At 42.3% G+C, this 15,587-nt stretch overlaps 1 protein-coding gene across 7 annotated transcripts in view; it reads right to left on the bottom strand.

Moving 5' to 3' along the window:
- Positions 1-15,587, bottom strand: part of ILRUN (inflammation and lipid regulator with UBA-like and NBR1-like domains) — a 107,701-nt gene that overhangs the window by 19,379 nt on the left and 72,735 nt on the right. For 5 of the 7 annotated variants that reach the window (XM_008262797.5, XM_051855761.3, XM_070074170.2 and 2 more), the window contains one exon: positions 2,087-2,415. The exons of the other annotated variants lie outside the window; for them this stretch is intronic. In XM_008262797.5, the coding sequence (XP_008261019.2) occupies positions 2,087-2,415 (329 nt within the window). The remainder of the gene's footprint in view (positions 1-2,086; positions 2,416-15,587) is intronic. 7 annotated transcript variants of the gene reach the window in all.

Raw genomic sequence — 15,587 nt, 5'->3', positions numbered from 1 at the left:
TCATGAATTGCTCTCTAATGACTGTGAATGTTTTGTCATCCCTACTGGACAGTAAGCTCCTGGTGGGTAGGGATCAGATATTTTATTCCTCTTAAATCTCCTACTGTGCAATGCACACTGCTCTAAACAGTACACACATATTAATAAACACTGGGAACTGTCATATCCCATTTCATTCCTAAGGCGCCCTAGTAGAGTTGACGCAGCTTAGGAAGCAATGCTTTTCAGAGAACTTGTGGATGCTTCAAACGAATGCTTCTGAGCAGGATTCTGCTTAGGTTACCATTTCCCTCTGGGACTCTAAGTTTCACATTTTCAATGCATTTAGTCAGTAATCTTCCTGGATAGTCTCTTTAGTGGGAAAATTTTCTCTTCTAAACAGTCCTACAGAGTCCATGAAAAAAATAGGCAACATACCATGATATCATCAATTTCAAGAAATACCTCAATGACCTCACCATAATCCAGCCCTTCCCAAAGCAGCAGCCCCTTGTAGAACCTTAATTAAGGCAGGCAGGAAACCCTAACCTTCCTCTTGCCAACTAGGGCAATCATCATAGAGTGAGATTAAAAAAAAAAAAAGGATCAATTCCTAAAAAAGAGGAAAACAACTAATGGGTACACAACTCAGAATGATGGGTGTGGTGCCATGGTCAGGAACACCAGCCCTCTCCTAAGACTACAGGAGCTCTCATTTGGATAAAGTGCCTTCCACTAGAGAAAGCACTGCCACAACTGATTTTGCTTCTGCAACTCAACTGTCTCAAATGCCAGTCAAAAAAGGGATACTTCTGGCTTGGTCACTGCCCAGAATAGTCATGGATACCGCAGGGTTACAATACAGAAAAAAAAAAAGAAGAGCTTAGAAGATTTTATGTATTAAAGTCTAAGATGTTAAGTCCTTCTTCAAACACAGGCAATTTCCCACCAATTTACTTCTCTCATATCCTGTACAACTAACACAAATCCACAAAATCCTCTGTAATGACCGTGCACTCAACCAACCAACCAATCAGTCCTTCACTCTACTACTACTGAATGAAATCCCTCTTACTAGGCCCTGTGGAGAGAAAGGATTCCCATCACTGGGTTTCTTTTCTTAGTCTATTGAGCTAGATCATATATTACTGGTTGGAAAAACATCATTCTTATAACACAGCAACTTGCCCTTCCAATAAACATCAACTTTATTTAAAAAAATGGAGGGTGAATGCCAACAAGCAACAAAGACAGACTTAACAGTGCGTGTGACTGTACAGGCAGGATGCTGGGTTTAACGCACAGCATCATCAATCCAAGAACAATGCACAGGAATGGTCTTTGGACTCCAGCACAGAAACCACCTGTAACAGTGAGCTCTCAGCATCGGTGCTTTATTCAACCAACCAAAACCAACAACCAGGAACCATCACTGCCTCTTAGCAGGGTACAGAAGACGCTATTTAATTAACTAGCACAGAGAAACAGATCAAGAAGTCAAATACCTAGAAGAGTATCTCACAACATCAAGGTATTTTAAAGTCATGCTTAACTCAACAAACAATTCTCTCACTTATTTCCCACATTTGAAAAATCAAAATACCATATGAGCTGTGGGTGAGAGTGTCAATGGGCCGTTAATACACTGAAAAAACATCAACAAGTGACAGCCCAACACTGTATCTGCATAAAATGACTGTAACAAACAAAGCCCACCCCGAATCAAAAACACAAAGCAGGAACAAATTCTCAATCTGTGCTGCTGGTTGCTCTAAGCTTAATATGCATTTACAGTGGAAGCATGGCTGGTGGTAGTTTGACTTTTTTTTTTTTCAAATGCTAAAGAACTTCACTCTTTCAACATCCAAACCAAAGTAGAGAAGGGAGTGTGTGATAAATGTGGATGAAGCCGCATCCACAGAACAGAAAGATGCAGAGAGGGGAGAAACAGGAAGTTGCTGTGTTCTTGCTGTTGGCAGGAGACTAAGCAGTCTTAAAGAACCTCCTCTGGGGAGTGGCAGTCTAGGGTTCTAGGTACGCCAGGAGGGGTATCACCAATCCCAAGGCCCACCACCTGCCCCTTCTCCTCTTCTAGGAGTGCACCTACCTTACTGTAAGTCACTACTGATAAGTTGTTTGCGTGACTGCTGGGGGAGAGATTTACAGAGTTCTGTGAGAGTCTATTCTGATCTTGCTCGGTTTGGTCAGGAGCAGGAGCCCATGTGTTTTTGCTGATGGAGTCGAACTCGGAACCCCCAGGGTCTTTTAAGTTGTTCTCATCTGATTGTCGGCTCTTTTGGGGAGAGGCAAACGGGTTGAAGTTTCCTTCTACCTTGCGATGTGGCTGTGTGTTGAACTCCGTTTCGAAAGATGACAGCTGCTGTGTTACTCCTAAAAGTCCACCCACCTCCACACTGAGAATCACCCAGATGACATCTGAAACAAAAAAGGCAATTATGTCAGTGCCAGGCATACACCTGAGGCCTAAAGCGCCACCACTGAAAAACCCAAACAGCACTCAAACCACACAAAGAAATTTTCTTCTATTAAGGTGCTGACAAAGATGACAAATACATTAGGAAGCATTTCTAACACCAACTTCAAACTCTGGTGCAGGTCTGTGGTGAGATCCATGAAACTCTACATGTTAAAAAAAAAAAAAAACAAAACTACCAGTTGATTCAGATATATAGCCCTATTAGTAAAGCACTACTCTAGAGAATAATTATCAATAAGCAGAAACCTAAAAACTACTGTTCCCAGAATTAACAACTTTTTGTGGGTTTTGGTTTATTTTACATGTGTTTTAACTCCAAAAACTCAGGGCAGGCAAAGTTCTTAGGTCACAAAATGCTTATAATCTTGCAGCTTATCAACCTCTCCCCCTCTTGGGAGCAACTAGAGTCCTCATACATTGGCTAAATTAGGACAGCAGAGAGTGGAAAATGGACACAGGTGTAAACCATCTATAACCTAGACTAACTACAATATTAAAAGTTCATGGAAAATGAAATTAAAAGACAAAAGTTTATTTTGGTGCTAAAGAATTCTAAAACACATGCACATGAGGGGTGGTCATTCGAGTTCATGAAAATGTATATGAAAAATATTGCACGGGGGCCGGCACTGTGATGTAGCAGGTAAAGTCACAACCTGCAGTGCCACATGGGCACCGGTTTGAGTCCCAGCTGCTCCGCTTCTGATCCAGCTCTCTGCTGTGGCCTGGGAAAGCAGTGGAAGATGGCCAAGCGCTTGGGTCCCTGGACCCATGTGGGAGATTGGGAAGAAGCTTATGGCTCCGGGCTTCAGATCGGTGCAGCTCCAGCTGCTGTGGCCATTGGGGAGTGAACCATCGGATGGAAGACCTCTCTCTCTCTGCCTTTCAAATAAATATATAAGTCTTTTTAAAAAAATTGCATGGATTTCAAGATATTTTTGCACCAAATTCAACTTATCTTTTTTTTAAGATTTATTTATTTGAAAGTCATAGTTACACAGAGAGAAGGAAGGAGAGAGAGAGAGAGAGAGAGAGAGAGAGAGAGAGTCTTCCACCCACAGGTTCACTCTCCAAATGGCTGCAACAGCCAGAGCTGGGCTGATCCGAAGCCAAGAGCCAGGAGCATCTTCCAGGTCTCCCACATGGGAGAAGGGGCCCAAGCATTTGGATCATCTTCTACTGCTTTTCCAGGCCACAGTAGAAAGCTGGACTGGTTGTGGAGTAGAAAAAGACTCAAACCGGTGCCCATATGGGATGCCAGCACTGCAGACGGCAGCTGTACCTGCTATGCCATAGCGCCGGGCCCCAACTTATCTTTTAATTCCATGCCCATTAACTTTTTGAAGCACTACTGTATATTACCCTATTTATCTATGTGATCAAGAAACACCAAGAGTTTAGAATGCCTCAAACTTTCTCCCAGTTCAACACCAACTTTATTTTCTACGATACAAAGAAGCTCTACCAGCTATCTACACTGAGACCACAGAGTTTAATCAAGTAGAAGTGTCCTCTGATGTTCAGCACTTCACTTTGGACAACAGTGCAACCTGCAATCCTGCTAGAAAGGGTTGGAAAAGCAAGCTACAGAAAGGCCAAGCTTTTAAGAATGTGACCCTTGCTAAAAACAAACATGAAAAACTAAGCTTCCAAATAACTGCTGAAAGGCCTCCAGGGAAAGGCAAATACATTCTGTCGGTTAGCTACCTAGAAATATAGATAATATGTAAGTCTAGAACAAATACAATATATAGAAGCCTAGAGCAAATACAAAAAAAGGACAGTGCAGGAAACTGAGGAAAACAGTCTAAGGTTGTGGTTATTCTACATTTTGAACTTGGGTTCTGTATAAGAAGAAAGGGATCTGAGAATCATATAGCCATAAATATGCAATTTGAGCTTCATGGTTTAGGAGCTGCATTAAGAAAAACAAGGAGCCGGAGTCTAGTCAAAGCGGAGATGCAGTGACACCTGCTGTTCGCTTCTCAAACTAGCAACTCCTTTCACCCCTTAAGAAGCTGAAGCCACTCGCTGGCACTGGCATGGCTCACAGAAATTCCAGATACACTTAAAAAAAAGAAAAGAAATCGAAGTCCTCATATGAACTAGTAGGCACAGCAGCTGAACCTCTACACTGTACATTCAGCATGCCACTTATAAATTCGGACAATACCAAGAATGGGAGTCAGAGGACTTGTGTTCAAGGCTCTAAGTCAATCTCGTGGTAAGCCTGTAAGATACCAGCCCTAGGAGCAATCTGAAGGCAGCCAGCCTGAGGGAGAGTCATCTCATGCTCTCGTGTCCTAGCTTTCTAACTGGAGGCAGCAGTCACATACTCTGCTGCTCACTTATCACACAGATATGCCCAGTGTCCTATTCCTTGTCTTACCCATCTGTTTTAAAATCCTTTGGTAAGTACTATGATAGGTTTGGCGTACCGAGCTACGGGTCATGTGCTTCATTCTCTCATAGTCGCCTGAAAGCTGGGATCAGTAAATGAGAAAATGGCATTTCTTCCCCCTGGCTTCTGAGAATGCACTCAAGCCTCTGTAATATGTAATCTTATCTTATTTACATATCTTTATTCTCTGCCTTGGGTACTGCCCTGTTGTGCTCAGATTTTACACAGAAGTCGTGAAAGGAAAGTAATTTGAGAATGATTCATAAACAACAACAATAACCAGTTCTGGTTCTCTGAGTATTACCACAATGGGTCACAGTGAACAAGAAAATATGCCTTCTACATGGTACCATCTCAGCATCCTAAGAACTATGTCTAGACTTCACATTCCTGAATGTGTTCATTCCCTGCCTGGTGTGGGTGTGTATTGATTATTTTTTTGTCAAATAAATTTTAAAAGGTAAAGATGGCCCAACAAGCTTGTTTCAGAAAGGCTGACCACTGCCAATTCTTGCCAGAATGCCTTGATTACTGAGATAAGAATTAACTATCAGGGGGGCGGAGTTGTGGCAAAGTGCGTTAACCTGTAATGCCAGCATTCTATGTGAGTGCTGGTTTGAATCCCGGCTGCTCCACTTAAAATCCTGTTCCCTGCTAATGGCCTGGGAAAAGCAGTGGAGGACTGTCTAAGTGCTGGGTCCCCTGCACCAACATGGAAGCCTTGGAAGAAGCTCCTGCCTCTGGCTTGACCCAGCCTCAGCTGTTGAGACCAGCTGTGGGGTGAACTATAGATTCATTCTCTCTCTCTCTCCCCCTCCCTCTCCCTCTCTATGTAACTTTGACTTTCAAATAAATACAGGTAAATAAACTTAAAAAAAAAAAAAAGAATTAACTACTAGCCAGATATTTTACCAGCTATGATAACAAAACCACAACTAGAAAAGACCATCCAGTGAAAACTGCTTTACATACCAAGTAAAGGATCTGGGGGCTGAGAAGTGAAAATGATGGGTCCATGGTCAGACTTCTTCAAGTTAGCAACAGACTGAAAACTCCCATTTTCTGGAATAACTTTTTAAACTCACACTTGTTTGTCCCTAACAGGAAGACAGGAATCCAAGTATACAGGGAACTAAAGCTATGGTTAAGTTGATCCCATTTACTAGATCACAGTATCTTTCTGCATAGACATATGGTCTTTGGCATCAATGAATGGACAAGCAGAATGTCCCAGAAGAGTAGCCATGAAGATAGAATCAAAGTGTCAAGCTAACCGAGGCAGGACTTTGTAAGCAAATGGAAAATTTGATTTTAATGTGTTTGGTCTTTTTTTTTTTTTTTTGGACAGGCAGAGTGGATAGTGAGAGAGAGAGAGAGAGAGAGACAGAGACAGAGAGAGACAGAGACAGAGAGAGAGAGAAAGGTCTTCCTTTGCCATTGGTTCACCCTTCAATGCCTGCCATGGCTGGTGCGCTGCGGCCGGCGCACCGCGCTGATCTGAAGGCAGGAGCCAAGTGCTTCTCCTGGTTTCCCATGGGGTGCAGGGCCCAAGCACTTGGGCCATCCTCCACTGCCTACCCGGGCCACAGCAGAGAGCTGGCCTGGAAGAGGGGCAACTGGGAAAGAATCCAGCGCCCAACCGGGACTAGAACCCGGTGTGCCGGCGCTGCTAGGTGGAGGATTAGCCTATTGAGCCAAGTGTTTGGTCTTAATGTGATTTTCTAAAAAGCATCTCTGATCCAGAACTTTGGAGCTAGACGGTGCCGTTAAATCTTATCTCACTCAACACATCCCTTTTACAGGTGGAAAAAAATATTATTACAATATAAACGTCATTGTTTAGAACTATAAAAAGTTAAAAATCAGTGCAATGTTCCCAACTGGAAAATTTGTTCCTCATGAAATAATGAGTTAACAATCCTGAAACTGTTCCAAATGTATAGTGGGCTTGAACAAGTACATAAGTGGATGGCAGATGATGGGAGCAAGTTTTCTCATTATCGAACAGGGATATTACAGTTAAGCAAGAAAAGGCAGCATTCTAAAATGAACCCTATGGTACTGGATTAAAGTTAGAGATCTCTCAATATAAACTCCTGGCTATCATAATATAGAACTAATTACAGACATGCCCATATACAAAAGTTAGTATGCTTGAGACTAGAAGTAGACATTCCAGTAGCAATGAGCAAACCAAGTGCCCAAGTTCTGGTTCCTAAATACCATTCTCCAAAGAAAAGAAAAAGGGATCCTTAGAGAAATGGCTGATTCTATGGACAGGGGATAAAAAATGTAAGATCAACTTAGAGTACCTTGTAGTGCAAGAAAGGTAGTGGTCAAATAAAAAAAAGGATAAGAGAATGTCATTGGGATACAGGAGCCAACCCAAAAAGAGACCCCTCTGGCTGGAATAATTTGAGTAATAAAATAACACAGTATTGGATTATAACCCAAAGTACAACATACATACTTACTATGATATACATAAATGACTAAATGGGGAAAAGACACAAATATCCTTCTATAAGGATTCCAAACAATGTACCAGTACCCTCCCTTCCAAGAGATGAAGCTTAATTCTAACTGCCATCCTCTCCTTGGAGGTGATTCTCTTTTAAGGAATAAAGCAGGGAAAGAGTAAAACAGTAACTTTACAGCAGGAAAACCTGCCAGATGCACCACTACTTAACCAGCCTAGTGATAAAGGCAGCACCACCAGCAATGTTAAGTGATGACCAGGTTCTCCCTGAATGGGGCACTTCATCATTATGATATTCTTCCCAACACCAGTCATGAGGAAACAGCAGACAAGTTCAGATTAGGGGACATTCTAGAATACTTGCCAGTATTTCTCTTGACTGTCAAGAGTCATGAAAAACACAGACTGAGAAACTGCCACAGAACTTAAGAAACTGGGAAATTTGACAACTAATTATAATGTCATAGCCTAGACTGGATTCTGGAACAGAAAGAGGTTATTAGTAGAAAAATGTGAAATCCAAATACCCTGTGGAGTTTAGTTCACAGTATTGAGATACAACAAAGGTGATGCTTTAACAAGTGTGCCATGGTAATATAAATGCTAACGATAGGAGAACTTGGTATATGACAACTCTATTTAGTCTTTGTAACTTTTCTGTAAAACTAAAATCATTCTAAAATATAAAGTTTACTAAAATAATGTGGTACAACATTAGAAAATATATTCTGAAATTAAGAGGTAAAGTTCCAACAGAGCTGATACAGAACACTTTGTGGAATGAAGTGACTAACACAACTGACTGTTTTGATCTGATAGCAGAAAAAGGTGACAGTGACACAGGTCCTTTAGAGGTCTCAAAAAGAGCCCTTTATCAGCTACACACATGGGATAGTCCTATCAGCAGGGAAGTCTCTACCCCTTCCAGGACAGCAGTAAGCAGTTAACATTCTTTAAACTGAGGTAGGCACAACTGAATTACCATCATCTTGATGTGGTATCCACTGGACGGAAGCTGCAAGACTAATCCCACCTCTGGCCAGCACAACAGGAGAACAGATGCCACTTAAAGCAACCAATTAATAATGCATCCATAGGTTTGCATTTGGTTCTGGGCATCAGAAAGTGAAAAGGCAAGGGGCTTGAAAAACCACTGTCAAAAATCTAGCCTACAAGGACACCTCATGGTGGATCAAGTTGTAATCAGGACTAAAATCTTGCGGGCTTCTGATCTTCAGAACACCTACCACTACTAGTCCCTGGGAGCTGCCAGGCATCTGACAATCTGGCTTCAGTCAGCATGCACATGGAAGATTACTGCAGAGGCCACCTCTAGATTTGGAGGTTTTGGATTCAGATCTTTCCTAAAGTTCAACCCATCTTCAAAGGAAAACAGAAACATCACCTTTCTTCTGCAGATCAGAAACAACGGGCATCTGGAGACTTCCCTGCTCACATCTCACCTCTGCAGAAAAGTTGGGCATGTGCGGCCCAGCTTCTGTAAGAGTTCACGGTACTGGCAGTCTAGCAGCCTGAAACATGCCTAAACAGTGCTGTTAAAAAGGTCACTACTATGAGCAGGTCTTTTTTTTTTAAGGTTTATTTTTATTTATTTGAAATACAGAGTTACAGAGAGCGGTAGAGACAGATGGAGAGGGAAAGGTCTTCCATCCACTGGTTCACTCCCAAATGGCTGCAATGGCTGGAGCTGAGCCAATCCGAAACCAGAAGCCAGGAACTTCTTCCAGGTCTCCCACGTGGGTGCAGGGGCCCAAGGACTTGAGCCATCCTCTGCTGCTTTCCCAGGCCATAGCAGAGAGCTGGATCGGAAGTGGAACAACCGGGACTTGAACCAGTACCCATGTGGCATGCCAGCGCTGCAGCACAGCACCAGCCCCTGTGAGCAGATTTTAACATCAGTGTGTGTCTCTGTGTATGATAGACTACTGAAGGATGGCCTCTGCTCAAAATCTGCTTCCCATGGGGCCAGCATTGTGGCATAGCAGGTTAAGTCACCACCTACAGTGCTGGCATCCCATATGGGTACTGGCTCGAGTCCTGGCTGCTCTACTTCCAGCCCAGCTCCCTGATAATGTGCCTGGGAAAGCAGTGGAAGATGGCCCAAATGGGTCAAGAGACCCAGAAGTAGCTCATGGCTCCAATCTGGCCCAGTCCTAGCTATTGCAGCCATGTGGGAAGTGAACCAGCAGATGGAATATCTCTCTTTCTGTCTTTCCCTTTCTCTCTGTAACTCTCCCTCTCAACTAAATAAGTCTTTTTAAAAAAAATCTGCTTCTCTACCTGTTCTTACGCCCCACCATCTTACCACAAATGTACACGGGAAACCTGATTCTTACCATTTTGTATTATTCCTAGGAATTTCCTTTTAAAATACAAATGTCCCTCAGGAAAACATATTAAGCTACCTAACTTCAACATCAACAAATCCTATCAAGGGGAACAAGTTCACACAGGAGAGGAGACATCTAAGGAAGGGCAATGAAAGGAAAGCTGAAAGGGAAACAACAAAGAAACTATCACCACTTCACTATTTTTCCAAATTATGTCCTATTTAAAAATATCGTGAGCTTTTCCTTAAATGCAGGGTAAGGGCAATCATTTGAAGACATTTATTTAAGTCTCAGTAAATAAGGATTGCTGCTTCCCAAATCCATTAAATCAGTGCCATGGATTGAAATACCTGCTCAAGATTGAAAGATGAACATTAGTTCAGAATGAAAATGGGAAAAGCAATGCTGTCATTAATATATTAATATTATATAACATTATGTATTAATATTAATATATTGATTGCTTATATTAATATATAATCAGTTATTTTGACATATTATTTATATTAATATAATATATAATATATTAATATTAATATAAAGACACATTTAAAATTTGGAAACATTATTTCTCCTAAGAGCATTCATGTAGCACCAAGAAAATGCTCTTAATGACCCTCTCTTGGTGTGGCTACTACTTTCTTACCAATAATGCCCCCAGATCAGATCTGCTATAGTCATCTATGTAGGAAGTTCAATAAGTTCATGGGAAAATGGAAAGATAATGCAGGGGGCTAGTGTTGTGGCACAGTGGGTAAAGCTGCTGCCTGCAACACCAGCATCCCAAGCAGGTACCAGTTCAGGTCCAGGCTGCTCCACTTCCAATCCAGCTCCCTGATAATGGCCTGGGAAAAGCAGTGAAAGATGGCCCAAGAGCTTGGGCCCCTGTACCCACATGAGACCTGGATGAAGCTCCTGGCAAGTGGCTTCATTGTGCCCCAACCCTGGCCACTGCAGCCATTTGGGGAGTGAACCAGCAGATTGAAAATCTCTCTCTCCCTCCCTCTTTCTGCCTCTCCTTCTCTCTCTGTGTAACTCTGACTTTCAAATAAATAAATAAATCTTAAAAAAAAGAAAGGAAGGAAAGAAGGAAGGAAGGAAGGAAGGAAGGAAGGAAGGAAGGAAGGAAGAAAAAAGAAAGGCATACAGAGAGGGAGTATCCCATATGGGCGCTGGTTCTAGTCCCAGCTGCTCCACTTCCAATCCAGCTCTCTGCATGGCCTGGGAAAGCAGTGGAGGATGGCCCAAGTCCTTGGGCCTCTGCACCTGCATGGGAGACCTGGAGGAAGTTCCTGGCTCCTGGCTTCAGATTGGTTTAGCTCCAGCCGTTGCAGCTAATTGGGGAGTGAACCAATGGATGGAAGATTCTCTCTCTCTCTCTCTGCCTCTCCTTTTCTCTCTGTGTAACTCTGACTTTCAAATAAATAAATAAATCTTAAAAAAAGGAAGAAAGAAAGAAAAAAGGCATACAGAGAGATGTTTTCATGTTTTTCCAGCCTTTCCCAATTGATGGGCATGAGTTGTTTTAAATTTCTTGTGGTTACAGACAGTATAATGTTCTCAATTCTCCTTCAGCATCTTCCCCATTTCTCTGCCTTCCTTTACAGCATAACTCCTTAGCAAATTCTGAATCAGCGACTGGCTTTGTGGCTGCCACTTGTGACACTAATGCCAGTGTCCCATATTGGAGTGCTGATTTGCATCCTAGCTACGCTGCTTCCAATACAGTTTCCTGCTGATGCGCCTGAAAAGGCAATGGATGATGGCCCAAGTGCTTGGGTCCCTGCCACCCATCTGGGAGACCTGGGTGGAGTTCCTGGCTCCTGGGTTTGGCCTGGCCCAATCCTGGATGTTGTAGCCAGCTTCATACATAAAATCCAAGAGTTTACAATGATACCCATAGAAAGGGAGGAGACACCACAAAAATCTAGAACTCTTCTTCATTCATTAGCTTCATTAAAATAAACTATAGCACTAATGTTTTAAATACTGGAAATTAAGTGTAAGCTAACTGCATTTCACCAGGCTTTTCTGCAGAAACTGAATTTCAAGATAATACTTACTGTATTTGATGAAGAAAAGCTTTTGTTTTCCCTCCCTGAATTCTAGCTAATAATAAGCAGTGGAAGAAATCACGACTTTGAAACCTATAATGAAATGATTCAGACAACAATCATAAGTGCATAAAATAATGACACAAAAGGTTGGTTGCTGGGGAGGAACTCTGCAACGGAGATCAGACTGTTCTCACCCAAGCCAAAGAGCCAAACTGATTAATCTAAGAGCCAAATTCATCACTAAGAGTCAAATAGTTGTTAACAGTCAAAACAATTTTTAAAAAGGCAAAGTTATTCCTGATATCAAAACTTATTTCAAAGCTACAGTAACAAAAATAGTGTGGCACTGGCAGAAAGAAAGATAAACAGATCAACAAAACAGAACAGAGCACCCAGATGCAAACCCTTCAAGTATTCGATCAAATGGTTTCAGCAAGGTTGCAAATCCCATTTAATGGCAGTATAGTCTTCTCAAGAAATGGTGCTGGAAGGCTGGCGCTGTGGTGTAGTAGTGGGCTAAGCCGCTGCCTTTGGCACTAGCGCCAGTTTGAGTCCTGGCTATTCTACTTCCGATTCAGCTCTCTGCTAATGGCCTGGGAAAACAGTGGAGGATGGCCAAAATTCTGTGGCCCCTGCACCCATGTGGGAGATCCAGAAGTAACTCCTGGCTCCTGGCTTCAGCCCACCCAGCCCCAGCCATTGTGGCCACTTGGGGAGTGAACCAGCAGATGGAAGACCAACCTCTCTGTCTCTCCCTCTCTCTATCTCTCTGCCTCTGAAATAAATAAAAGTTTTTTTTTTAAAGTCAATATACACAACGGGCATAAAATATATAAATTAAAACTGGCATTTTAAAAATCATTTTGGCATTACTACTGAACTTAAATTTAACATTAGATAAAAAGGCTTGGAGCCAGCACTGTGGCATACCAGGTAAAGCTGCCACCTGTAATGCCAGAATCCCATATGGGCACGGATTCGAGTCCTGGCTGCTCCACTTCTGATCCAGCTCCTTGTTATGGCCTGGGAAAGCAGTGGAAGATGGCCCAAGTCCCTGGGCCCCTGCATCTCTGTGGGAGACCTGGAAGAAGCTCCTGGCTCCTGGCTTTGGATCAGTGCAGCTCTGGCCATTGTGGCCATTTGGGGAGTGAACCAGCAGATGGAAGACCTCTCTCTCTCTGGCTCTCTGTAACTCTGCCTATCAAATAATTAAAAAAAAAAAAAAGGCTTTACATTTAAATATGTCTACTTTATATGCTAACGGGAAGAAAAATGGCCTATATTCTTCTTCCTTCATATTTGTGCTAAATTTCTCAACATGGGATTGAAATATTCGGTGTATCCTGAAATCTGCAATATTTTCTTTTTCTAAGATTTATTTATTTGAAAGGCAGAGAGAGAAGGAGGGGTGGGGGGTGGGGGGAGAAATATCATCCATTTGCTGGTTCACTCTCCAAATTGGCTGTAACAGCTGGACATGGGCTGATCTGAAGCTAGGAGCCAGGAGCTTCTTCTGGGTCTCCCACATGGGTGCAGGGGCCCAAGTACTTCAGCCATCTTGCACTGCTTTCCAAGGTACATTAGCAAGGAGCTGGACTGGAAGTGAAACAGCTGGGACTTAAACCAGTGCCCAAATGGGATGCCAGTGCCACAGGTGGTGGCTTTATATGCTATGCCACAGCACCAGCCCCTGCAGTATTTTCAATTTAAAGTAAAATATTCAGGCAGAAATCAGTATTTACTTCAAGTAAGTATTACAAGTAAGTATTTAATTCAACAACCAGAAAGTCAAATTCCAGACTATGAAATAATAGACCCAATTCAATCTTAACTGCCTTCATTTGAAAAAATAAAATCATTCCTCTGGTACACATCCTTCTAAGGTGAGGTCTAACTTCTACAAAGCTTATGTGCTTTTTCTTTAAACAGTTAAAAGCAAAATAACAAGATGTAAGCCCCACTATTTTGGACAAAACTACAGGCAAAAAAAAAAAATGTGAAACAGCATTGCTGATGGTAACTAATTATTCCTAGAGATCTTAGACAAGCACTATGTCAACTATGCTCTCCCTCTTCCTCCTAAAGAGAACGGGCTTTGTTTCTGGCTTCAAGGAAACTGCTCCCAGTCAGTATCAATCCCAGCTAGACTGAAGCAAGAACATGAAGATTAATAAAATAGTATCCCTGCAAAGAAAACTACATACGCTCTTCATGTGTCAAGTTTACTGGCAGAGTCAGAATCAAAAGCAAAACAGAACTTCCTGCATGCGACTTCTTTCTCATCTTTACTTCCTTCTTCTTGCAAGTCTGATTCCTTTGGTCCTACCCAGCTTTACCCAAGCATCCACTGCAGGCCTTTGTCCTAAAATGTTTCCTGGCTCAAATGTGGGCACAGAGCCAAATTTGGGACACCATTCAGTATTGTGCATTGAGTAGTAAGACTTTCAATCCATCTCCCACCCTTTCCAACACAGAAACCCCAATCATGCCAAACTGCACTAGTTATACTCAATCACAGTTATGCTTTTACCCCTCTATTTCAGTCTAGAAAAGAATTGTCTTTTCCCTGAGACCAACATCAATCTATTTACTTAAAATACTCTGTATGTGGGAAAGCCTTTGCAGCTCATTTTACCTAGAAGATTATCTTTTTTTTTTTTTTTTTTTTTTTAGTTTATTTATTTATTTGAAAGGTGGAGTTACAGAGAGGGAGAAACAGAGCTGGAGATATAGAGAAGTCTTCCATCTACTGGTTCACTCCCCAAATAGTCACAAAAGCCAGGGCTGGGCCAAAGCCAGGAGCCAGGAACTCCATCCAGGTCTCCCACTTGGGTACAGGGTTCCAAGCACTAGGGCCATCTTCCGCTGCTTTCCCAGGTACATTAGCAGGGAGCTGAATCAGAAGTGGAGCAGGGGCTGACACTGCAGAGTAGTGGCCTAAGCCTCTGCCTGTGGTGTTGACATCCCATACAGGTATTGGTTCGAGTCCCAGCTTCTCTTCTGATCCGGTTCTCTGCTATGGTCTGGGAAAGCAGCAGCAGAAGACCTAAATGCTTGGGCCCTGCACCCTCATGGGAAACCTAGATGAAACTCCTGATTGCCCCAGCTCTGGCCGTTGCAGACATCTGGGGAGTAAACTAGCAGAAGGAAGACCTGTCTGTCTCTCCCCTCTGTCTGTAACTCTACCTCTCAAAAAAACAAACAAAAAACAAAACAAAACAAAACAAAACAAAACAAAACAAAAAAGAAGTGGAGCAGATGGGATTCAAACTGGCATCCATATGGGATGCTGGTGCCACAGGCAGTGTTTTAACCCTGGTCCCAGAAGATTATCTCTTAATGTTCACTGTTTTGTTTAAACAGACTGAGTTTTTTAAGGGCAGTTTTGGGTCCACAGCAAAATCAGAGGTACAGAGATGTGCCACATACTCCCTTTTCCCACAGCCTCTCCCACTATCAACATACCACACCACACTGCTGTTTGTTAGTCAATGAAATCAACACTAACACATCATCACCCAAGCCCACAGCTTACTTTAGGGTTCACTTTTAGTACTGCACATTCTACAGGTTTTGACAACTGCATAATGATATGTATTCACTACTGTAGTATCATTCAGAATACTTTCACTGCACTAAAAATCCTGAGCTCTGCCTATTCAATTTCCCTGCCTCCACCTGTGCTACCACTAAGATTTTTACTATCTCCATAGTTTTCATTTCTACAATGTCATATAGCTGGAACCACACAATATGTAGTCTTTTTAGATTGGCTTCTTTTTTTTTTATTTTTTTATTTTTTGACAGGCAGAGTAGACAGTGA

The sequence above is a fragment of the Oryctolagus cuniculus genome, chromosome 5 (assembly GCF_051225735.1).
Source record: "Oryctolagus cuniculus isolate XC-2025 breed Fujian yellow rabbit chromosome 5, ASM5122573v1, whole genome shotgun sequence".
Classification (NCBI taxonomy): domain Eukaryota; kingdom Metazoa; phylum Chordata; class Mammalia; order Lagomorpha; family Leporidae; genus Oryctolagus; species Oryctolagus cuniculus.
Note: the sequence above shows the minus strand (reverse complement) of the source record. Positions and strands in the feature narration are given on the sequence as shown.